Below are 24,256 nucleotides of genomic sequence, written 5' to 3'. Positions count from 1 at the left end.
GTTCCGTAATATTTTAAAAAAGGCAATCAAACTATACTAAAAATGTAACTTTTGCGTTGTTTCTAGCATGAGACACGTTCCTTTCAAACCCACGTGCTTATGAAAGAAATGAACAAATTGGTTTTGATTTCTTTCACTTAAATGATGCATGCGCGCTCAATTTGGAGAACATGGGTACGGAATTCTATCAAGGATAGGGACACATTATGCATGTCCGTCCTTATATTATAATGTTGATAATGTTTGGAATGGATTTCAAATCCAATTTTAATTTTGAAATGCTATTATTAATTTATTTCTTCAATTGTTTCGCCTGCGATTTGTTCCTTGTTGTGTAGGTGTTGTAGAAGAAGTCATTATGTTTGCCTTTCCTACTTACGGGTATACATTGGTTTCAATTCTCACATTTACATATGAACCTACCACCATTGGTTTTGGTAGATATGTTTATTAAACTTTGGAATAAATCTGGGCAACCCAAACAATATTTTGGTCAATTGGTAAAGTTTAGGTATATACATATATGGTGAAAGATATTTAATTGAAGACCTAAATTACATTCATCTATGAGACCAGGACCGTACTAGACGGTCTGATCGGTTTGACCACTGACCGGACTTGAAAACAGCTTTGGTTTGCAGCTTTAATCGAATGAGAGTTTGACCACCTTGAACCGGGAAATTCTGGTCCGACCGTGTTAAAACTGGTTAAACCGGAATAACTCGGGAAGTAAACCGGACGGTTTACTTAAAATAAAAAATGGAATACTACTCTAATATTTTATTTTACTTTGAATCAAAAAATATTGAGAGATGTTATTTCAATATAATTATATAAAATTTTACATTTATATATAATTATATATTTATTCATAAATTTATTAATTATATATGAAATCACATTGTCCGACCGGAAGATTTGACCATTTTAAACAATTAAACCTGACCTCTTCCAATTTGATATTTGGTTCGGGTTTCACAACATTGTATAAATCATCTTTTTTATACAAATCACCTCAAATTGATATACATTATTACATATGTGCTTTTAAATATAATTACACTAACCTCCCCTAAAGTGAAGTGAATATAAATTTTAAATAGATTGATTAGAAAATATGATTAAGAGAAATATCAGAGAATATCAATTTAATTCATTCTTATTTTAATTTGGACAATACCTAATAAAATTATGGGACCCCCTATTTTTGAAGACAAATAGGGAGATACTTTATATGCTTTCCCAATGCATTGCCCATAGATATCTTGTTGGGTATCATTCTATAAATATTAGAAGCAAGGTGAGGTAAGCATTTGCAAGAGCAAGAGAAGTAACATAATGGAAAGTAAGAAAAGTAGGATTCTTGTATTTGGAGGAACTGGTTACATAGGCAAGTACATTGTAAAAGCAAGCATCACTTTAGGTCATCCAACTTTGGTGTATACACGTCCTCTTAATTCACAAACTCCTCACTCTAAGACACAAATTTGCAATGAATTCAACTCCATGGGTGTCATCCTTGTTCAGGTTTATTTCTATCTTTATATGTTTCAAAAATAGATTATGTTGTTCAAGTATTCATTTTCATGTGTAAAATGATATATTCTGCTATACCATAAGAAAAGTGATATGTTTTCACTTTCTTGTGGGTAGAAGAATTTGGAAGAAGTATATATCATTACTTTTTTCATATTGGTAACACAGGGTGAACTTGAGCATGACCAAATTGTGGAAGTGATTAAGAAAGCGGACATTGTGATATGTGCATTGGCATACCCTCAAGTGGAAGAGCAAATCAAAATCATAGATGCTATTAAAGTTACCCGAAACATAAAGGTGATCACTACAACTTCATCAATCTTTAGCACATTCCTTGTGATTTTGGTGTATTATCTTTCATTTACATATATAACTTCGAATTTTCTGGTTTTCTTTTATGCTCTTTTTTTATTGTTTATGACTAATGTTGCACAATAGTAGCTTTTGTTGTCTTAACAAGGAGTTGTTCCAACTTTTTTCTTAATACAATCATTTATAATTCTTGTGTTCACTCGTCTTTCATAACAATATCATATATATATTATGGATCTTGTAGTTGTGTGGTAAAACTTCCCCTTAAATTGAATGACATATTTCTATTACATATTATATGTAAGACACTCCGTCATTTTATTTATATCTTTATTATATTATATGATTGACCTAAAACACTTATAATGACATCATTCACATTTAACGGAAAAAAGTAATTAGTTTTTATCTTTTCTCCCAATCATCTCACTAGGAAAAACAATTCTAGCTAGGTGTGCCAGGTGAATTACTTGCCGCAATTTGTTTCAAATAATTTCACATCACACAGAGCACATATCTCCTAATAGATCCAAAAAAATTATTATAAAACTCCTATATAAAAAAGGTAAATTAAATTGACATTCAGTCAAAATTCAACTCGTTATTTAGTTCGATAAACATAATTCATGAACCAAAAAAATTAAACTTAAATTAAAAATTATGATCCATATATAAATATATATACTCGCCAAAATTGAGTCAAATACAATTTTATTCACCATACTTGAGCTAGGTTCATTACATATATACATATAAAAAACCTTTAAATTTATACATATTTTAAAAGTTACTTTATAATTAGTATATAAATATAACAATAGTATACATATTAATATTTTATACAAATAAATTTAGAGCTTCATTTCTTTTTTATATGTATAAATGTTGGTTATTGTTCGGATGAGTAGCATAAATTTAAAAAAACACATTCAAAAGTTCGTGAGCAAAAAATTTGTATTTTATCAACTCAAATCCATCGTTAATAAAAGTTCTGAATTTTATAACACTATACTAAAGTCATGTATTGTGGAACTATTTATTGATTTATATATTGTTTGTAGAGATTCCTTCCGTCAGATTTTGGTGTAGAAGAAGATAGAATAAACCCTCTTCCTCCATTTCAAGAATTCCTCGATAAGAAAAGAAAAATTAGAAGGGAAATTGAAGCCTCAGGAATCCCATACAATTTCATCTCTGCAAATTGTTATGGTGCATACTTTGTCAACTTTTTGCTTCATCCACATGAGAAAGTGAAGAACATTGTTGTGTATGGCAATGGCGAAACTAAAGGTATGTTAGAAAATAAATATGTTGATACAGTATTAACTTATTTATCATTTAGTTAATTTCATTTTTTTTAATTTATCTATAAAATATATTTATTTTATTCATTGTTAGTGGAGTAGTTATCTTATCATTTATAATGGTTTTTTCATATATAATAAATTATTTGGAGGATTAACTCATATCATTTGAAGTAGTTATCTTATCATTATGAGTTGAGTTTTGGATAAGATAAAAGGGAAAGTGAAGACTTAAGAGACATCTCACTAAGTTAACCTACATAACTTAAGGTATGTTTTCGAGTTGAGTTTTGAAGGGAATAAAAAGGATAATGAAGACTTAATAGATATCTCATCAATATATTTTCTGACTCAAATTTTTCATTTGTTGCCCTCAAAAACTCAATTTTCAAATAAACACTTTTGTGATTCCAATCAAAATGTATATGTACAAGTTGATGTTCCCCTTCAAGCCAAATATAACGTTTTTGAGCTGCTAGTATTTCACAATATGAGACTTTATGCCTAATTAACAATTATTATAGAAATGAAGTCATGTTTAAACAATTTCATTTATTTTTTGTATTCATTAGCGATACTAAATTATGAAGAAGATATTGCCATGTATAGTATCAAAGTGGCAAATGATCCAAGGACATGCAATCGCATTGTTCTTTATCGACCCTCCAAGAATATCATAACACAAAATGAGTTGATATCATTATGGGAGCAAAAAAGTGGCCAGAAATTCCATAAAGATTTTGTTCCAGAGGAAGAGATTGTCAAGTTATCAAAGAGTAAGTACATTATCCTAACTTTTATTTTAATTGACATGAAAGTTTTTATTAATATTGTATAAATAATGTTTACATATTTTTCATAATTGGATTACTCTATAAATATAAATTTTAAACTACCACATTTAATTTAATGGTCAATTTCAATTAACACCTTGCAAAATGGATTCTGGAGGGGAATAAATATAAAAAGAAAACTCCAGAGTTGTCTCGTAAGGCAATTTCGTTTGCAAGTTGAGTTTTAAAGGGGGAAGAAATAGAAAATGAAAATATCACATCATTTCACAAGTGTATTATATGACTTACGAATCTTTCATTTCTCTCTATTACTCTTCAAAAATCAACTAGAAAATAGACGAGTAATACTTATCTAATAGTGCAGTCCACCATATTAAATCACACTTTTTATGTTGAACTTTTTCCATTATGATGCAGCCTTACCTCCTCCACAGGATATACCAATTTCAATTATTCATAGTATATTTGTTAGAGGGGACCTTGTGAACTTTGAGATTGGAGAAGATGACCTTGAAGCTTCACAACTATATCCTGATTATAACTATACATCCATTGATCAACTTCTTGATATATTTCTTGTTGATCCTCCAGCCCCTGCAGTTGCTGCTTTTGAATGAAGATATTTGACACCTAGCTCAATTGACCAGCTACAAGTAAATAAGTAATAATGTATGTGATATTCCTAGTATCAATGAATAATTTGGGATATCATAAAATATTTATCACACTTTTCTCTAAAGTGAGTTTATATCCAATGTGAAAAGTAAGATTATATTTACTTGATTTGATCAAATATAGAGATCCCAAGTCACTAAATAATGCAAGAGTGGACACACTCTTGATTTTTAAACGCAAACTCACTTTATAGTACACAATATTAGGTAAGATATTATTCCTATGTACAACATTGGCAACTAAATAAGTTAGCATGTGTGTGTTACATGAAGAACTATGAAATAGAAGAACTTATTATGTGATAAGAAACTGTTATTTGTATTATATATGCACCAAAACTCTATGGTGAGATGCAACTATACCTATTGCCCTATTGGGAGGACCGGTTCTCACATTTCATAGGCTGGGGAAATGAGGACTCTTATTTACCATAAAAAATAAATAAAATTTATATGTGAAAATTTTAATGAAAATGAGATTCAAAGCAAATCATAAGGGTAAAATGAGTGTTCATTATTTCTAAAAAAATAATTATTTAAAATAATTTACACTAATATTGTTTTATGAACAATTCTCATGGAAATCATGAGTAGATGTGATATATTTTCTTTTTTTTTTTCTCATTTACTATTGTTACACATTGAAAACTTGAATCCAACATATTTTTTTTAATTTTTTATTATATTTTCAGTGGACCTTGAACAGTTTCATACTTGGTCTGTCTAGAGTGACCCCTACATTTAATTATCATATAATATAATAATTAACAAAATATTTAACAAACTCATACCTAATGTAATAAGTGTAATAAGTAATAAATGCAAGACTATACATAATTCTGAATAAGTGAGATTTTTTTATAAGAAAAAAAGCTGTGGAAAATGAAAATTATTTGTGTACAAAAATTGGGCACTTATTAGTCATGGGCCATGTGCAATGCACTTACTGCACATGTGCACGGGTTAGCCCTGCCTTTTGGTACATCGTTGTCATACGTGTGTAATAGCATTTCTGTATGCTAGTTTTGTTTTGTAGGAGGAATTAATAAATGATTTTAGAAAGAATCTTCATTATTTGGGAGTAGAGGAAAAGAGAGAAATATTTTTTAAGGTTTTGTGGAGCCCTTTAATATCTTCTGCATGCCCAACACCTCTTAAGTCGGTTAAGGAGAAAAATCGAGCACCTCTTAAGTCCATATTTGGTTGAGATTTTTTTGTTTATTTTTTACTTATATGCTTTTTCTTATAATCTATAAACTTGTTTGAGTAAAAGTTTAGTTTATAAAAACACTTATAAACAAAGAAAACCTGTTTAACTTTAGTGTGACTTGGTTTATTTTCTTAATTTTAGAATCTCATATTATAATCATAAAGTTTTTAATTTTAATTTAAAAAGATAGACATCTACCAAACACATTTAATATTTTAATGAAATATGCTAGGATGTCAAGCAATTATATACACTTTTATCCTTTAAATATAATTATATGACACTTATCTTTTATGGTAAGTGTAAAAACAAGAACTTATCTCTCCATTATTGGAGAGGATCCTAGTTAAAATATACAGATATAAACAGGTATTTTAGTAAAACTTGAGTCTTCTCATCCTCAATTTTTTGTTTCTTTTGGAGAAAATCATAGTCTAGCTAATAGTCAAATCAACTAACTTTTGTGCTCACTATATTGTTCTTTAATAAGTTTTTAGCATAATTTTTAAGAACACATGTTATAAGAACGAGTAATGCTACACAAGGAAAAGGCAAAAATTGGTCAAGATTTCAAAAGGGTTGTTAATAATAAAAATGGGAAAGACTAATCACAAAAATTGATTCAGTAGTTCAAAATTCTCTGATTACTAAGGGTCTAAACTGTTCCAGTTTAAACCGCGAAACTGATGGAACTGAATTGAACCAAACCATAAAATGTGCTTCGGTTCGGTTTTGCAGTTCGCTTCAGTTATTTTTTTAAGAAATCGTTTATGTTCGGTTCGGTTTATGGTTTTTGAAATTTAGGAACCGTTGGAACCGAACCGAACCGCATATTAAAGAAATATATACTAGGGATTAAGGAATAATGTTTTATTATTTTTTAAAATTCTTCAACCAATTTTCTAGCTTAAATTATCAATTTTTGTGTGAATTATAGGGTTATATATGTTACTAAATTGTTATTAAGTTAGTATTATATATGTTATTAGTTACTAAATTGTTTCCTAGTTTCTTATGATTTGGAACATATTGTCCAATTTTTATGATATTGAGTTTGAAACTAACATATATCATATATTGTTATACATGTATTGTTACATGTGTTACTAATTATGAATTGTAAGATTACAAATATAACTATTATATATTTTACTAATTAATATATATGTTACTAATCATGAATAGTATTGTTATATATGTTACTAATTGTGGACTGTATTATTATATGTGATAATTCGCTTTTTTTCATCATCAATTATATAATTGTTATACATATTTATATATGATTCACAATTTTTTTAACATTTATATATGATTCATAATTTTTTATAATAATAATAGTAATGTTTATCCTTTTATAGATAAACAATATCTCTTGTAATACATTTTAAATTTTCAATTGATAGAATATTTTTTTATAAAAAGGTAAATAGATAAACTGTGGAACCGAACCAAACCACTCAAGAGCGGTCCAGTTCTTATAGCTAAATTTGCGGTTAATTGAGCGGAACCAAACCCTATGTTTTTTATCGGTTCGGTCACTAAAATGCACAAAAAAACCGTACCAAACCGAATTTTTACACCCTACTGATTACTAATGTAGCAAATGTACCTCTCTCTATATATAATATTAAACTGTTATCCTTCCCCAAAGTGACACAAAAAAACATGACTTTTTCAAGTAGTAGGAGTAATCAACTTCTTTAACAATGATATGCACCTTCAAATGACAATAGTTGAAAAAAGGAAAAGAATTTCTTGAATTTAGGAGCATTATTTATTTAAATGTTGGTGACCATGAATGAGGTCATTAATTCAAATCCTGAAAACAGCTTCTCTGCTTATATGGTAAAGCTGCGTATATCTACCTACCACCCTACTAAATAGGAGTCTCATACATTAAAGTTAACATTTTTTTTATTTAAATGTTGACAAAATAGCTTGCCATTTTTATATACCACAAAGGAAGAAGCAACCATTCTAAATGGAATGTAATTAACTTTGAACTTCTGATATACATACTAATGGTTTTACTTATTTCCAGTAAACTCACAAGCTATTAATGCAACCAGAAGCTACAGTCTTGCATAGCCATTGAAGTCATCATAGATGCGAGTATCTTGGAAATTGATACAACGGGAGAGCGCAGCGGTCAAGTTTTCCATATCTTCCCGAGTATGGACCGCGCATAGAGCCACTCGAAGCCTAAACAACAGGGGTGAAAAGAAAAATAAGATCTGAACATGGAAATAATATACAATCAAATAGTGGTATGTGAGTTTCAACTTTCAACTCTAATCATGGAGATGGTAATTGAAGTAAATATAGGATACCTGCATGAGTTAGGAGGCACAGTGGGTGGTCTAATTGCAGTCACGTGGAATCCAGATTGCAGCAAATGCCTGTTCCACAAATGCACAGTTAGTTCATTAAGCAGTGAGATATGATGTACGACTCAAGCATTAATCCCACTAAGTGGGATTGTCAACAGAGATCGAACGACACATGATGTTCTATCGTAAGTCATGAAAGGGCGACGCAGTGCATGAGACTCCCAATCAGTAGGGTCTCTGGAGGGTAGATGTAGCAACCTTACCTCAAACGGATAAATATTTTTAGGATTTGATTTTGTGACCTCTCGGTCACTAAGCAATAACTCTACAATAAGACTTGCCCGGACATGATATGATGCGAGTGAGGGAGGGAAATTTACCTGCTTGCTTGCAATGCTTTGTCTTCACTTCCAACGATTAGAGATATAATGGGACTTGTAACAGGGATTCCTGTGAGCAAATGAAAGTCTTTCACCCTGTTCCAAATAGCCTTTCTACGCCATGACTCGTGTTTTGCCACTTCAACAGCAGCTGAAACATTGCATCATGTTTTTAACAAATTAATAGTTCCTAAAAGACATGGAGAGCTAAAGAGTAGTAAAATAAATGATGGCACATTAGTTTCTAATATGAGTCTGGACAAATATTCCAAGAAAGGTATAAGAGATATACAAAGCTGCATCATATCAGTGTTTTAAATTGCACTCCGCAACTATAATTGAGGCCACAATATTGCAGTTTTGGGAGTCTCTGTAACAGCATCGCAATCATGACCGCAATTTAAAACAATGTATCATATTAACACTAGTCATCTACCCCTCTCCATACCCTATTAGGTGGGAAACTCGTGCACTAGACCGCCCTTTTTTCTTATTAAAATTAGTAACTAAATAAATGATGATTGTCTTTACAAACATGCATACTGTATAGATTGCTTCATCTAATTCAGGTGATCCCAATTTAACTTGTAAAGTAAATATTAATATCAATGATATACAGTTGAGCAATATTGGGAATAAGAGTTCATGTAAATAGCATTACTTCACTAAATTATAAGATGATGTCTGAAGTAGAACGGCAGATAAATCTTGCACAAGATTACACTACACAAGGCTATAATAACCTGATAAAGACAAGCCTAAGTGGTAAATATTTAAGTAGATGATATAATAATAATTAGAGTAAATACCTATTTTAGTCCCTCAAATTTTTCACGTGTACCAATTTGATCCCTCAAAAATCAAAAAACCAAAATGGTCCCAAAAATATCAAATGTAGGTCAAGTTAGTCTTGTTTAGCATGTTTTATAACACCTGATAGAGATTAATTTGACCAACATTCAATATTTTTAGAACCATTTTCGATTTTTCAATTCTTGAAGGACCAAACTGGTACACTTAAAAAATTTGAGAGACCAAAATAGGTGTTTACTCTAATAAATACAATGCAAATGGAAGTTTTGTTTCATTTCAATTGTTATATTTTTGGAAAATCTCATATTAGAGTATATCAATGGAAGTTAAACACCGGATCTCACCATGAGCAGCAGCAACAACTGGGACTGGTATAGCAGTTGAAAATATAAATGAACGGCCTCTTGACTGTATTAATAGCTTCCACCTTTTGCTGTAATTATTCATAGAGTAGCAGAAGTAATTGGTGAAGTATGCATTAAAGATAATGTGTTATGCCAATGCTGTCAAGAAACATAAGAAATATGTGAAATCAATCTTCATTAGTGTACTAAAATTGATACCTGCATGCTATAAATCCTCCATGGCAACCTGCAGCTTTACTTAGTGTACCAATGCATATGTCAACATCCTTCTCACAGTTAAACTCCTCAGCTACACCGCCACCATTTTTGCCGCAAACAAATGTTCCATGAGCCTGGATATACTTAAGTTTTTATTATGATACTCAGGAAGACAATATATGGTAGAATGAGTGAGTAACTCCTTTTAAATAAAACATTAATATTGTGCTACAATGTTCAATGATTATTATCTTAAGCTCTTCTTAAATCTTAAGTATTATTAACATTAGTCCAAGGATCAGAGTCATGTAAATAACAGCATTTGATAATCTTCGAAAGTTTTCTAAAACATATTAACAGGTCTTACATCATCAATGACTAACAAAAATCCATGCTTCTTGCGAAGGTCTGCAAGCTCAACCATTGGTGCGAAGTCTCCATCCATGCTAAACAAGCTGCAATAAATCAAACAAACTATGACATACATGGAAAATTAAGTGCAAAGAGGTATTGAGTAAATATTGTTGTCATAAAAAATATGAAGAAACAATTAATAACAAGATGGTGAAGCATCCCTGTAAACAGCCAGAAGTAGTTCTGACTTCTATGATCTAGATACCAAATTACCAAAGCTGCTCTTGAGCGAGGAGGGTGTAAATTAAGAAGAAATATAAAATACTGAGGAAATACATGCTTGTAGCATGATGAAGCATTCATTGATGGATTCATCAATAAGGCATATCAATAGATCTACTAGCTATTAATAAATAGTCATATGCCTCCCTTCTTTACTCTTTTTGCAAATAAAAACTGATCAAAACAGTAATTACTTTAGATAATGTATAATTTTGGTAAAAATTGACTTCTATATTTCTATTTGTTAAACAGATTTGACTTTTCTGATTGGAAACTAGGTGTACTGATTCTGATTCATTAGGAAAATTGATATTCAATCAACACGACTAAACTATCGTACAATACAGTTTTCAAAATACAAGAAACTGTCAACTGCTTTTTACAGTAGCTATTGTTATTCCAAAATTTCCATTTACATAAATTTGACATGTAAGAGGAATAAAAGGGTCTTTAATTCAGCTTTAGAATAGTGGATGTCATGTTTAATGTAAGATTATTCAGTTTGGTAAAATAATCAAGTATTATGGCATTCACATTCGCAATCATGACCGCTATGTGTTTATGTGTGTCACACACAGACAAATACACACGTCAATTAACCAAAGCTTACTACCTGGATATACAAAGTTTAAAACTGAAACATTGCCGACGACCAATGCCTAATGAGCAATGACTGTGAACAAATTCTTTTGGAAATCGAATCATATACAATTAAGTCACCCTTCTGTTTATAGATGTTTTCAAGGAAATCTTTCTACATTAATCATTATAAACTAATTGCTGTATAAGAGCAGGCATAAAAAGCAACTTCCGTAATAATTCAACACGAAGCGTATAAACCATAAAGTTATAAACATGTGATTTGCTAATTCTTTATATACTTTTAATATTTTGCCAAAGGAGAAATCCGTACAGTCTACTCTAGAATATGCGAAGAGTGCTTAGGCTGTGGCATCAGGAAATATATGCACATAACACTGCAGTAATTTTAAACCATAAACAATTTTTCAACAGTTTGCTTTTGAAAGTAGTAAAGTGACTAACCCATCAGTCACCACAACTTTCTTCCTCATTCTGCAATGCGATCTGTAAAACCATAGATGTCACAACAATGTCAACATGTTGAGAAACTGTACCAGAAAGGAAAAAGAGAATCGACAGAAGAATTTGTGAATTTCAGGAAAAGGTTAAACCTACAAGAGCTTATTGAGGTGGGTCATGTCACAGTGTCTATATATGAACACCTTAACGCTTTTTTGCCGTTCAGCAAGACGAAGACCATCAATTATAGATGCATGGTTTAATGCATCAGAAAAGACAGCAATCGTTTCATCCTCTGAAGGTATGCTATTCCCAGCTAATAGAGAACCAATACTTCCTATTGCTGTCATCAAGGCCATATTGGCGGCAAACCCTGTGGGACAAAGAAGGCAATCCTATAGCACGGATTTTAAACAAAAAATGGGTCAGCAATTCCTACAGTCCAGACTTATTATCATATATGGGCCCTTTCTTCAATTCATTATATAATAAGTGGATCTTAGAAGGAATTAAACTGATTATAAGTTCCTTAGTATCAAAATATGGTGAACAAAGAAAAAATACGTGACTCCAGTGGGGTTGATATACTTAGCAACTCATAAGTAGAGTTTACCATGACCATTACAAACATCATTATAAATAATTAAAAATGGTATCAAAATAAAGTTACTAATTACCTAAAACTAGATTAATCAATAGTCAGCGACATCGAGAAAATAATAGCATTTGCACTGACAAGTACTAATTACCTAAAACTAGATTAATCAATAGTCAGGGACATTGAGAAAATAATAGCATTTGCACTGACACAACCAGTTCAGTGAAACTTTTGTAGAACTGCTTTCCTCATCAATAGAATTTATGATTCCAACATGAGTTTCCCCCTCAAAATCTTTACTCAGAAGTAAGAATTAAGTAATGCTCAATTATAAGAAAAAGGATGATAAGTCATATCATGTATTCATGAATGCAACAAGTTGTCTCCTGAGCATCATTTCACAGTGTTAAATTGTACCAAATAATTTCATATGATTCTAGATTCAAAAGTTTAGTCATAAGTAACAATTCTTCACTGAGAGGCTACAAAGCAGAACTAAAGAACAGCACCATAACAATTTAAGAAGTTCTTTTGTGGCAGTCCTTACCTCTTTCTTCTTCAAATCTGCCAAGCTTGATTCTAGAAGCCTATGATAATTGGTATATCCACAAATAAGAGCCGAACCCCTTGGTCCCATTCCATGTTGTTGGGCTGCCTGATTTAGAACAATGACCAAATTACCAATGACCGTAAACTAGAAAAACTGAAGAAACACAGACCAATAGAGACTGAAACTCAGAAGAAAATAAAGAGGATAAATAATCGTTCAACTTATAATCACACCATTGCAGCAGCCCTTCCAATTGTCGGATGGGAACTCAAGCCTAGATAATCATTTCCAGAAAACAAAGTTAATTTTTTAAACTTCTCATCATATGCCACAGGTTCATCTTCACCAGAAACTGCAGTATAAACAAACTCATCACCTGTAACCGCAAAAAAAAAATCAACATTAACATCAGTACTCACAACAAAAGACAATACATTCATTCGATACATTTCAGAAAATCATGGCAAACCTCATTTATCCAAATGACAAAAATGAAGCTGGAACCTAAGACTGAATATAAATAACAAAAAAGAAAAAAGACTAACAAGTTAACATTACAAGTACCTCTTTGGTTTCCACTAAAAGTGCAATACCAACTCTAGCAACACACCCTTCATACTCTATTTAACTCACTCTTAAAAACAACAGAACACAAATATTTTATACCCATTAGTATTGTATCACTCTAGTTCATTAAAAACAAGTTAACAAAATTCCATTGGTGACAAAGGAAGTGATACAATATTAGTCTTACTATTGTGCCAAGCTCACCCTCTAGGTCAGTGTCAGTCTAACATTTTGTAGGCCCAGTGCGAGAAAAAAATATGACCTCCCTAATTTAATTCTACAAAGCTTGAATATCAAAGTTCGAATAAAATTAAGAATTTAAAACAAATCGCGGGAACAAAATAAAAATTCGAATAAAATTTAGAACTTAAAGCAAATTATGATAAAAAATAAAAAATGAATGTTCATTGTATATCAAATAATTTAATTACGTGATAGTTTTACAATAAGATATATTAAATTGTGAGAACATAAGATATACATTCTTTTCGGATTCTATTATTTACTTGTGACTTGAGTCTAGTATACTTTGATGGAACCACATTGTCTAATATATTTTGACGGGACCACATTTCTAATGATCTCATACTTAATGAGTATTAAATATTCTCGCACCCTTATTTCAATTATACATCAACTATATGATAATATAAAATAATAATTATTAAATGTAAGCGTAGATTAATAATAATTGGCAAAGCAACAAATTTTAAAAGAATAAAAATAATAGTGATAAAATTAGTTGTAAATGTAAAAAATACTTAGGGCATGTATTGGGCACATGCGGCTTTGGCCATGCTCTAGTGTGGCCATCAACCTTGACAGAAAAAAAAACACAAAGTTATAAATAAAGGGTACCAGAACTTGGGGTGTCATGCATCCATCGATGAAACGTGGTTTGGGCAATCTCCACTTCCACAGAGGACCTATCCCATGGCTGCATTTCATCAAACACCTTGAATGCAGCAGCTTCATCAGACACATTCTCATTCTTTTGGGTGCGCAGAGAAATGGGTCTGAGAGATCTTAGAACTTTGAGGGAATCAAGGGTGGAAAGTGCTTCTCCAACCCAATTATCCCAATGTGATGCACCATTTGGAGACTCCATTGGGAATGGGTTTGTTCTTTGAGGGTAGGTTTGATGTGAGTGTGTGATATGAATAAGTAATCAATTTGGTAGTTTGGTAGTTTTGATTTGGTGTTGGGGCGGCTACTCATAATGTCACATCATTTCACACCAAATCCTCCTCTCCCTCCCCCATTTATTTGCTACTAGCAAATATATTATTTCACATTTTGTTAGTAAGAAACTGATATTTTTTATGTTTTGTACTTATCCCTTCCAATAAGTGAGTGTTTTTTAGAATCGAACATTCGATATTAAAATCTTAGACACCAGATCAATGTCTTTTTTTGTTCTCTCTCTACCCTTTATGCTACTATGATAATTTTTTAAGTTATTTGACTATATTTTGAACAAGTTGATAAGGTAAAAAATGTGGTATAATTAATCAAAAATGTAAAATATAATAAATGTTTAATTTTTAAAACAAATATGTCATTTGATATGATATAGAATTTGAGACAACAAATTTTTATTCATATATAAGATTCATCATATGATTATGATGTATAGATGTAGACAATCTTAGAAAATTTAAAAAGCCCTCCCTCCATTTTTTAAGGAAAAGGCAAAAATGGGAGAAGAACATTTTAAAGTCATTATTTCCCTCTTTCCACTAGCCTTCCCTCTAGGCTCTAGCCACCTTCAACTAAAAACATCCCAAGTGGGGCTACTATTTGTAAGTCATATCATGTCACATCTCCCTTCAACTCTATACTCACCTAATCTGTTTTTTTAAATGATTCTCCAAATCTATTCTAAAAATGAATAGAAAGTTAATTATCAATCTATATAATAAATTATATTTTAGATTATTTAACCTATTCATATCTAACCTCTTTTCTTTTCTATCACCTATGAATATATTTTAATAGATTATATGGATATTTAAGATGTTTGATTTATTCAATTGAGACTAAAAATATTTTTAAAGAAAATTATTTTTTCATAAATCGAATTTTAATAAAAGCCTTTTTTTTAAAACCACTTTAAAAAAGTGTTTTCTAATATATTTTTGAAGAAATACTTTTTTAAAAATATTTTTTCCAACATTCTATAAGATATTTAAGGCTCTACAAATAGTTTTTAACTTATATTTATATATGTTGTGTATTTTAGAATAAACTTTTAATATTAATTATATCTATATGTCATACTAATAAGAGAGAGAAAAATGTATGTATTGAAAGTGTAAGAGTTTTATACAATGTCTATCTATTATTTACCATTCATTTTTAATTATCATTTACTCTTTAAAAAAGTAATAAAAATGCATGATAAATGATATATTAACTGTATATAAATTTTTACTCTAACGATGTATAAATATTATACTCTACTAAGAATATAAACAAATATGACTCAAAGTGAGATTGAGATGCACTTAGTAAAGTTGAGATAATAAAGAAAATTGAAATTACACATTCATGAATATTTATGGAATATAATAAATGAATTTGAATTTATCTATTTTAAAGCTATTAACTTTAATAAATGAATTTAATTTTTCTTATATTTGGATTGATCATGCATTATGGAAAATTTTATCACATCCATGAATATGTATAGAATATAATAAATGAATTTGAACTCATCTATTTTAAATCTATTAACTTTAATAAATGAATTTAATTTTCTTATATTTGGATTGATCATATATTACGAAAATTTTTATCAGCTATAAAGGTAAATTTTAAATTCAATTTAAATTAACATAATAAATAAAGAATATTATATGATTTTATTTCAAATTCTTATTAAATAATGACTCTGATTAAAGAATTATTGTTCTAATTCTTATTATGTGATTATTATACCACTTTACTTAGTATTGTATACATAATTAACTCTATTTGGGTTATATTATTTTTCTCAAATAAAAAAAGACCTATAAATTTATATTTTAACATAAATCCACAAAGGAGAATGAGGCAAAAAAAATTATTGCACCCTCTTAATTTTACAAATTCTTTTTTAGTTCGGAATTAAATTTGTAGCATGAAAAACAAAAAATTTACACTCAAACTTAGTTCTTTATCTTCTTCTTTTCCCTACACATTTTCCCCTATTTCATAAAACTCTTATGGTCTTTTTGGGAGTTATGAAAAAAATGGAAGAGAGATCAAGGATGGGGAAGGGAAATAGAAAGGAAGTCAAACTCCTTATTGTTTAGAAGTGTGAAATTAAATAGGAGGACACTAAAATAATAATAATACAAGAATAGTTTTTTATTATTCTTTTAAAAATATAATTAACAATAGAAAATATACAAAATACAATTATAATATTTTACTAAAATCATTTAGTTACTTTGATATGTTTGTCTCCAAAAAAACTCAAATTGAATAACCATAAAAATTGAAAGATATAAAGTTTTAAAGGATCTAAAATATCTACAAAGTTCTTCTATCTCTTCCCTGAACTCCCAAAAGAGAAGACTCTTCCCAGAATCTATCTTTTTTATTCACTCCCGAAAACAATACTACAAAGCAAAGCCTTAGTGTGAAACTAATCACAATCAAAATACCAATTTAATGACATGATATGTTTCACTCTTTTATAATATAGAAATAGAAGTAGCACTAATAGAATAAGATTATAAAGCATGATTGCATCAAAATGTTAGAGTTACTAGAGATTTTGCACCCAAGGTTTTGATGATGACTAAACCATTATCATTATCAATGACTAGAAAGAATTTGTAACTAAATCTACTATTTGATTTTTCAAATAAATATTTCAGATAAGAAAATTTGTAAATTTAAGACTTAGAAGATGTGTTTGGAAGTTAGGAGTAAAAAAATATAAAATTATTAGGAAATATAAAATTTAAATAAAAAGATACTAAAATAATGATAATAAAATATATATTCTTTTTACTTTTCCTTTGAAAATGTGACATATATAAAAATATAATTATAAATTTTTACATAAAACCTCAAATTGGGTGACTATGTTAAAGTCTTTTGGAAAGCCTCCAAAATATTTCATCCTTTTTCCCCAACTGCCATGTAAGATAGAGTATTTCTAAAGTCTTCAATTTCCTTCCCTTATTGCCATCTGAACAAGATTCCCAAACAAGAGATATCAAAATATTATTCTTAAACAATGGTTTATTGTGAATCTAATAGTTCTTTTGTAATTTAAGTTTTAGAGGAAACAAGAATCTTCAGAGTCCTCATGAAATGCACATGTATGTCTTTCTTTTCCATTCATTCCCCTTCAAAAAACCAACTTGTAAACTGACTCCAAGAGTGTATTTACGAGTTTAGTTTTGGAGTAGAATGGAAAAAATAAATTTATACTGAACACGTGTTGATCAACTTAAAAGCTGTACTTCCAGAAATCCCATATACAAGAGTAAAACAAACTCATTCGGCAACAATGTTGTCTTTGTTTTCCTCAAACTGAACCTCACAATCACACACCATATTCATTGTTTTTTTCTTCTTTTCAAAGATGAGAACTTGCACCACTTCTAGTGTGGTAGCTTTGCACACAGCTTTGAAAAAAGCACTGCATTCTTTTTCTGCTTCTTGTGATCTTCTTGGTCCTAACCTTCCTGATGTATGGGTACCACCATACAACACTTCTCATTCCCATATTCTACAAACTAAACCATGTAAGTTCTATCTCGTGTTTTAAATTATGGTTGTGTTTACCGTAATTGCGGGAAAGTGTAAGGAATGCAGCTGCAATTATTTTCAGGCAGTGATATTTAAAACATTAGTTCTATCACATAATTGTTTCTTTATGCTTATTTTTTTCTGTAAAAGATATGCATGATTATGCTGTGATTGCTGTCATTTATGTACTTTTGTTAGGCTTTACTAGAAACATTTATCTTGAATAAATAAAAAGGTGCAATTCATCTCAGGAGCTGAAAAAATGAACTTCCCAAAAAAGTTTTCTACCAAAAAAGGCCCATGGAGAAATACTAAATCGATTTTGTTGGGTTAACTAATCTTTTACTTTTAATAGTTTTACTGGACTTTTTAACAGGTCCTTATACTTTCAAAGTTTTTTAATCTAAGTTTTATACTTTAATGTTTTTAAATTATTAGTTCTACACTAAAATAAGATTTTAATTGAATCTTCACTAATTGTAGAGTTTTGTAACTAAGTCCCTAATACTTGTGTTAGTAAGGTCCTTAAATTTGTTTAAGTCATAGGGAGTTTTTAAAGTAAAGAAAAATCAATGAAAGTGTATGGAGTAAGTAAATTAAGATGGTTTTGTGTTGCTTTTTTGTTGATTCTTATGCTTTAGGGTCTATTGGGAATAATGCTGCAATATTTGAAGGTAAAGCAATTGCCAAACACATAAAATCTAAAGTAGCTGATGAGATAAGCATGATGAAAAGTGGCATTGGGAAATGTCCTAGATTGGCTGTGGTTTTGGTAGGTGATAGAAGAGATTCTCATACTTTCATCCAATTTAAGTTGAAAGCTTGTGATCAAGTTGGTATTGAAACAATGGTTGCTCAGTTGCCTGATAAGTGTTCTGAGAATGAATTGCTTCATGTTGTTGCTGGTTTCAATGATGACCCGGGTGTACATGGCATAATTGTGCAACTTCCTTTGCCTCAAGTAATCCATTCAACTTTTTTCATTGCTTATGATTGAATGTTCTTATAAATCCAAACCAATTTTTTGACTTGCGAGTTATAGTCGTGATTGTTGTTACGGTTGTAGTTACTATGATTGTGGATGCAGATTGTGGCTGTTGCAGTGCGAACTTTTTTGTGATTAAATATTTTTGAATTTGATGCAGACCGATACAGTCCGATGTGGCCTAGTGCGGTTCGATGCAACCTTATGTGGTCTGATGCAATTGAGTTGTGGGTCGATGCGGCCACATTATTGTGATTTGGTTTCATGATGTGGTTGCGGTGTCAGTGTGTCACCACAACAGCAATATTGTGGCCGCGCCAGCTGATCGGACCGCAATTTGAAACAATAATGTAAACTGTTAAAATGGTATTAGTCATGGACAAATCTTTTTGATGAACAAGAAAGATGAGAAGAAGAAAATATCATTCATTGAATATTGAGTAGATGGAAAAACAAAATTACATTGAATCCTTTATAATAAAGGATAGAAAAATTAACTATCCTAACTAAACTAACTAACCAACTAACAAAAGCTCAACTATTTTAACATAAACCTGGAGATCTTAATTGATATATGAGTGTAAAGTCTTAATTCATTGAATACAATAAATTTTGAATTTGGTTCTCAACGATTCATTTTTCTAGAGATTTAAGAAACGTAGCATGAAAGTTTTAATCATAATATTGTTGCCATAATTTTGAGGCTTGACCTTGTATGGTGGATGAAGATATTACTACCTTAGTTCTTCTAAAACATTTGATGCAGCATTTGGATGAGGAAAAGATTATCAATATTGTTAGCCCAAAAAAGGATGTGGATGGATTTCATCCCTTGAATATGGGAAACCTTGCCAAAAGAGGAAGAAAACCATTTTTTATCCCTTGTGCCCCCAAGGCCTGCATTGCATTGCTACTTAGAAATGGTGTTGAAATCAAGGGAAAAAGAGCAGTTATAATCGGAAGAAGTAAAATCGCGGGGTTGCCTACTGCATTGTTATTGCAGGTAACATCAATGTTGTTGTTGAGCAGAATGTTTCAATTGCTAAATGGTTGATTTTTCATCTTTTGAGTAGAGGCACCATGCAACAGTCAGTGTGTTACATGCATACACAAAGAAACCTGAACAAATAACTTCTGAAGCTGATATTGTGGTAGCTGATGTTGGAATCCCCAACATGGTTCGTCACAATTGGTTGAAGCAAGGAGCAGTGGTGATAGACATGGGAACAAATCAAGTTAAGGTAATGATTTTTTCTTCTTCAATATTTTAGGTGTGCCGAGGATCAATCTCGGTGCAACAGTAAGGTTGTTTGCCTTGTAACCTGGAGGTCATAGGTTCAAATCTTGGATACAGCCTCTCGTTTTAATTAGAGAAAATGTGATTATTTTCTCTCATTTCTTTTCAGTTGGTATTATATAAGGATATTTCATATAACTATCCCCATATTCTTTTGATTCATGGTGCTCATTTGTGAAATTTAACTAATTTCACTTAGCTTGGTTTCTGTACTGTCATGGTTTCACTAATTCCATTAACAAAAGTTTATAACTTTTGTGATGTGTCCTTGTCATGCTTTTCTTATTGGATTTAGTGAGAAATGGATGCACCAAACTTTAGATAGTTATAAACCACCTAGAATGACATTCAGATAATTGATCAACATAGACACTACTAAGTACTGATTATGAGTGTATTTTTATATCTTCGTAAACAAAGATGCTATGGTAAAATTTTGGTGCTTTTATGCTCTGATCAATTGGTTGTAAACACACTATACGATCATTATAGCATAAAAGATGTCCTTGTGGCAGTAATTGCATGCAAAGATGCACTAGTAAACCTGGAGATCTTAATTGATATATGAGTGTAAAGTCTTAATTCATTGAATACAATAAATTTTGAATTTGGTTCTCAACGATTCATTTTTCTAGAGATTTAAGAAACGTAGCATGAAAGTTTTAATCATAATATTGTTGCCATAATTTTGAGGCTTGACCTTGTATGGTGGATGAAGATATTACTACCTTAGTTCTTCTAAAACATTTGATGCAGCATTTGGATGAGGAAAAGATTATCAATATTGTTAGCCCAAAAAAGGATGTGGATGGATTTCATCCCTTGAATATGGGAAACCTTGCCAAAAGAGGAAGAAAACCATTTTTTATCCCTTGTGCCCCCAAGGCCTGCATTGCATTGCTACTTAGAAATGGTGTTGAAATCAAGGGAAAAAGAGCAGTTATAATCGGAAGAAGTAAAATCGCGGGGTTGCCTACTGCATTGTTATTGCAGGTAACATCAATGTTGTTGTTGAGCAGAATGTTTCAATTGCTAAATGGTTGATTTTTCATCTTTTGAGTAGAGGCACCATGCAACAGTCAGTGTGTTACATGCATACACAAAGAAACCTGAACAAATAACTTCTGAAGCTGATATTGTGGTAGCTGATGTTGGAATCCCCAACATGGTTCGTCACAATTGGTTGAAGCAAGGAGCAGTGGTGATAGACATGGGAACAAATCAAGTTAAGGTAATGATTTTTTCTTCTTCAATATTTTAGGTGTGCCGAGGATCAATCTCGGTGCAACAGTAAGGTTGTTTGCCTTGTAACCTGGAGGTCATAGGTTCAAATCTTGGATACAGCCTCTCGTTTTAATTAGAGAAAATGTGATTATTTTCTCTCATTTCTTTTCAGTTGGTATTATATAAGGATATTTCATATAACTATCCCCATATTCTTTTGATTCATGGTGCTCATTTGTGAAATTTAACTAATTTCACTTAGCTTGGTTTCTGTACTGTCATGGTTTCACTAATTCCATTAACAAAAGTTTATAACTTTTGTGATGTGTCCTTGTCATGCTTTTCTTATTGGATTTAGTGAGAAATGGATGCACCAAACTTTAGATAGTTATAAACCACCTAGAATGACATTCAGATAATTGATCAACATAGACACTACTAAGTACTGATTATGAGTGTATTTTTATATCTTCGTAAACAAAGATGCTATGGTAAAATTTTGGTGCTTTTATGCTCTGATCAATTGGTTGTAAACACACTATACGATCATTATAGCATAAAAGATGTCCTTGTGGCAGTAATTGCATGCAAAGATGCACTAGTTCTCACTAAATAGCTTCTGTGTGCAGCCTTTATTTTGTATCAAACACAAAAGTTTGGTGCAGTTGAATGATAAGTCGAATACATGATAACAAAGTAATGAAATTTTTGCATCCAGCTGCTTATACAAAAAAGCTAAACTATATTTTTGAGTACAAGCTGAAAGTGATAAGTTTTCTAGACAAAGTTTGCTCTGCAGAAGTGAGTCACAGTTGAATAGGTTTAACTGAAAGCGGAATTTTCAAGGACAAGTTACATCTTAAAGTACCAAGTCTCACATGGCTTAAGAATATGAGCCAAGAATCATTTATAATAATTTAAGCAATCCTCCCCCTATGATCTAGCCTTTGGGTGGAGTAAATAATTGAATATTTCACTGAACTTCTTAACCCCAAGACTTTTATTCAGTATCATTACCATATTAGTGTTTCATTCATATTAATTCTTCTCTAATCACTTTAGTCTTTAATTGCTTATTATACTCAGAATTACCCCTTTAGTTCTTTTCACTTGCACTATCCTGGAAACAAGCTCGTGAGGGCAAGACTGTGTACATCTATCCTCCCTGACCACACTAAGTGAGAGCCTGGTGCGGGGGACTAGTTAGTCACGAACATATTATTATTATGATATGATTGTAGTAAATATAATCTGCAGGATCCCATCAGCCAAAGCTTCCACGTCACGGGAGATGTTTGCTTTAAAGAGGCAGTCAAAGTAGCATCAGCCATTACCCCTGTTCCTGGAGGTGTTGGGCCAGTTACAATATCAATGCTCCTCTCCAATACCCTTGATTCTGCTAAACATGCGTTCGGGTTGATTTGAATGAATTGATTGTTTTTCCATGGTAAGTTCTATATCGGGCTAGACATTTGCCTTTGTATATGAAACTGAGTTTGTTCATTGCAATGCTATATAAATTAATCAATATCATCTCAATGACTCTTGAAAAGCCAAATTTTCTTTCATGGAACAACAAGAAGGATATCTGAATATTGATGTTGGTCTAAGCATAATTTTGTAAAGGCCAAAGTACTGTAAGATTTATAACATTGTAAGGATCTGTGTCCACCACCACATAGGGTTTACAAATTGGCTCCTATTTGGTTAATTACTTTGCAAACTTTTGTTTGACCATGATCCTTGTTCTAATTTGATAATGAGATTAACATATTCTTTTCAACACTCTTTTCAATTTATGAGTATGTTAAAGAGAGAGTTGAAAAAACTGTGTTGCAGATGTGGTAATCTACATATAAAATGGAAGATGGAGTCTGCATTGTGCGTGTAATCCAACTGCTGTATGCTATTTGGAAAGGAAATAAGACAATTAAGATTAGGCGTGGATGAATAACATGATATTTGTTTGTTTTCATAGTAAAGAAACTCACTTAAGAGAGTCTTTATTCTTTTAATCACAACAAGTACTATATTATACAGATTGGATAAAGTTTTATATTGACTATCGACTGCATAACACATAACCTTCGCCTTTTATCCAGACTTAGAACTTGCTATGTATAGCATCAATCACACGTAGACAGAGTCAAGACCAGTGTGAAAACACAAGACAGGTCTCAGAAGACTTTCCTATTACCATAGGACTATATCAAAAGTTAACATTGAACCCCTACATGTTTACATTGGTCTTGGATGTCTTTACTGAGCATATCCAAGAACAATGTCACAATGCATGCTCTTTGCGGATGATAATGTCTTAGTGGGAGGTTCGAGAGACGAATTAACAAGGAAGCTAGAAATGTGGAAACAAACTTTAGAAGTACATTCATATATGTTGAAGTAAGACGAATTATATGTTGTGTAACTTTAGCAAGAGGTGAACAAACTCTATCGTAGAGGTAAAGATTAGGCATCATATCATATCACAAGTCACTATATTTAGGTATTTTAGATAATCATACAAGATGATGGGGAATTTGACAGAGATGTGAACCATAAGATTCAAGGGGGTTGGATGAAATGGCGGAGTGTTTCAAGCATAGTCACATGATACGCGGTTCTCTTCGGTACGGGTACGAATACGTAGTACGCGGTACGTTACTCTATCAAAGTATCGGTACGTTATA

General features: G+C 31.1%; 3 protein-coding genes across 3 annotated transcripts; 2 read left to right on the top strand and 1 right to left on the bottom strand.

Moving 5' to 3' along the window:
• On the top strand, nucleotides 1,262-4,574 carry LOC109346003 (eugenol synthase 1-like). Its single transcript, XM_019585341.1, has 5 exons — nucleotides 1,262-1,527; nucleotides 1,705-1,836; nucleotides 2,913-3,141; nucleotides 3,728-3,931; nucleotides 4,367-4,574. Exons 1-5 carry the CDS (start codon nucleotides 1,339-1,341, stop codon nucleotides 4,564-4,566), a joined length of 954 nt encoding a protein of 317 aa, XP_019440886.1. The 5' UTR covers nucleotides 1,262-1,338; the 3' UTR covers nucleotides 4,567-4,574.
• Nucleotides 7,746-14,562, bottom strand: LOC109346001 (8-amino-7-oxononanoate synthase). Its single transcript, XM_019585339.1, has 11 exons — nucleotides 14,173-14,562; nucleotides 12,981-13,123; nucleotides 12,745-12,852; nucleotides 11,756-11,994; nucleotides 11,603-11,644; nucleotides 10,290-10,377; nucleotides 9,923-10,056; nucleotides 9,704-9,792; nucleotides 8,547-8,697; nucleotides 8,167-8,235; nucleotides 7,746-8,038 (listed from the first exon to the last, which is right to left on the bottom strand). Exons 1-11 carry the CDS (start codon nucleotides 14,420-14,422, stop codon nucleotides 7,909-7,911), a joined length of 1,443 nt encoding a protein of 480 aa, XP_019440884.1. The 5' UTR covers nucleotides 14,423-14,562; the 3' UTR covers nucleotides 7,746-7,908.
• LOC109346002 (bifunctional protein FolD 1, mitochondrial-like) lies at nucleotides 17,789-23,238 on the top strand. Its single transcript, XM_019585340.1, has 5 exons — nucleotides 17,789-18,059; nucleotides 18,705-19,024; nucleotides 19,815-20,051; nucleotides 20,122-20,289; nucleotides 22,827-23,238. Exons 1-5 carry the CDS (start codon nucleotides 17,897-17,899, stop codon nucleotides 22,992-22,994), a joined length of 1,056 nt encoding a protein of 351 aa, XP_019440885.1. The 5' UTR covers nucleotides 17,789-17,896; the 3' UTR covers nucleotides 22,995-23,238.

Source organism: Lupinus angustifolius, chromosome LG04 (genome assembly GCF_001865875.1).
Source record: "Lupinus angustifolius cultivar Tanjil chromosome LG04, LupAngTanjil_v1.0, whole genome shotgun sequence".
NCBI classification, from domain to species: Eukaryota; Viridiplantae; Streptophyta; class Magnoliopsida; order Fabales; family Fabaceae; genus Lupinus; species Lupinus angustifolius.
This window is presented reverse-complemented; position numbering and strand designations above follow the sequence as displayed.

What these genes read in the sequence shown, in the direction of transcription:
- LOC109346001 (XM_019585339.1), bottom strand. Translation starts at nt 14,422, where the DNA reads ATGGAGTCTCCAAATGGTGCATCACATTGGGATAATTGGGTTGGAGAA. An exon ending in GGAGGATTTATAGCATGCAG is followed by an intron (nt 9,793 to 9,922) that starts GTATCAATTTTA and finishes GAATAATTACAG; the next exon opens with CAAAAGGTGGAAGCTATTAA. An exon ending in GTGCCTCCTAACTCATGCAG is followed by an intron (nt 8,039 to 8,166) that starts GTATCCTATATT and finishes CCTGTTGTTTAG; the next exon opens with GCTTCGAGTGGCTCTATGCG.
- LOC109346003 (XM_019585341.1), top strand. Translation starts at nt 1,339, where the DNA reads ATGGAAAGTAAGAAAAGTAGGATTCTTGTATTTGGAGGAACTGGTTAC. An exon ending in TGGGTGTCATCCTTGTTCAG is followed by an intron (nt 1,528 to 1,704) that starts GTTTATTTCTAT and finishes TTGGTAACACAG; the next exon opens with GGTGAACTTGAGCATGACCA. An exon ending in AAGTTACCCGAAACATAAAG is followed by an intron (nt 1,837 to 2,912) that starts GTGATCACTACA and finishes TATTGTTTGTAG; the next exon opens with AGATTCCTTCCGTCAGATTT.
- LOC109346002 (XM_019585340.1), top strand. Translation starts at nt 17,897, where the DNA reads ATGAGAACTTGCACCACTTCTAGTGTGGTAGCTTTGCACACAGCTTTG. An exon ending in TATTCTACAAACTAAACCAT is followed by an intron (nt 18,060 to 18,704) that starts GTAAGTTCTATC and finishes CTTATGCTTTAG; the next exon opens with GGTCTATTGGGAATAATGCT. An exon ending in TGCAACTTCCTTTGCCTCAA is followed by an intron (nt 19,025 to 19,814) that starts GTAATCCATTCA and finishes CATTTGATGCAG; the next exon opens with CATTTGGATGAGGAAAAGAT.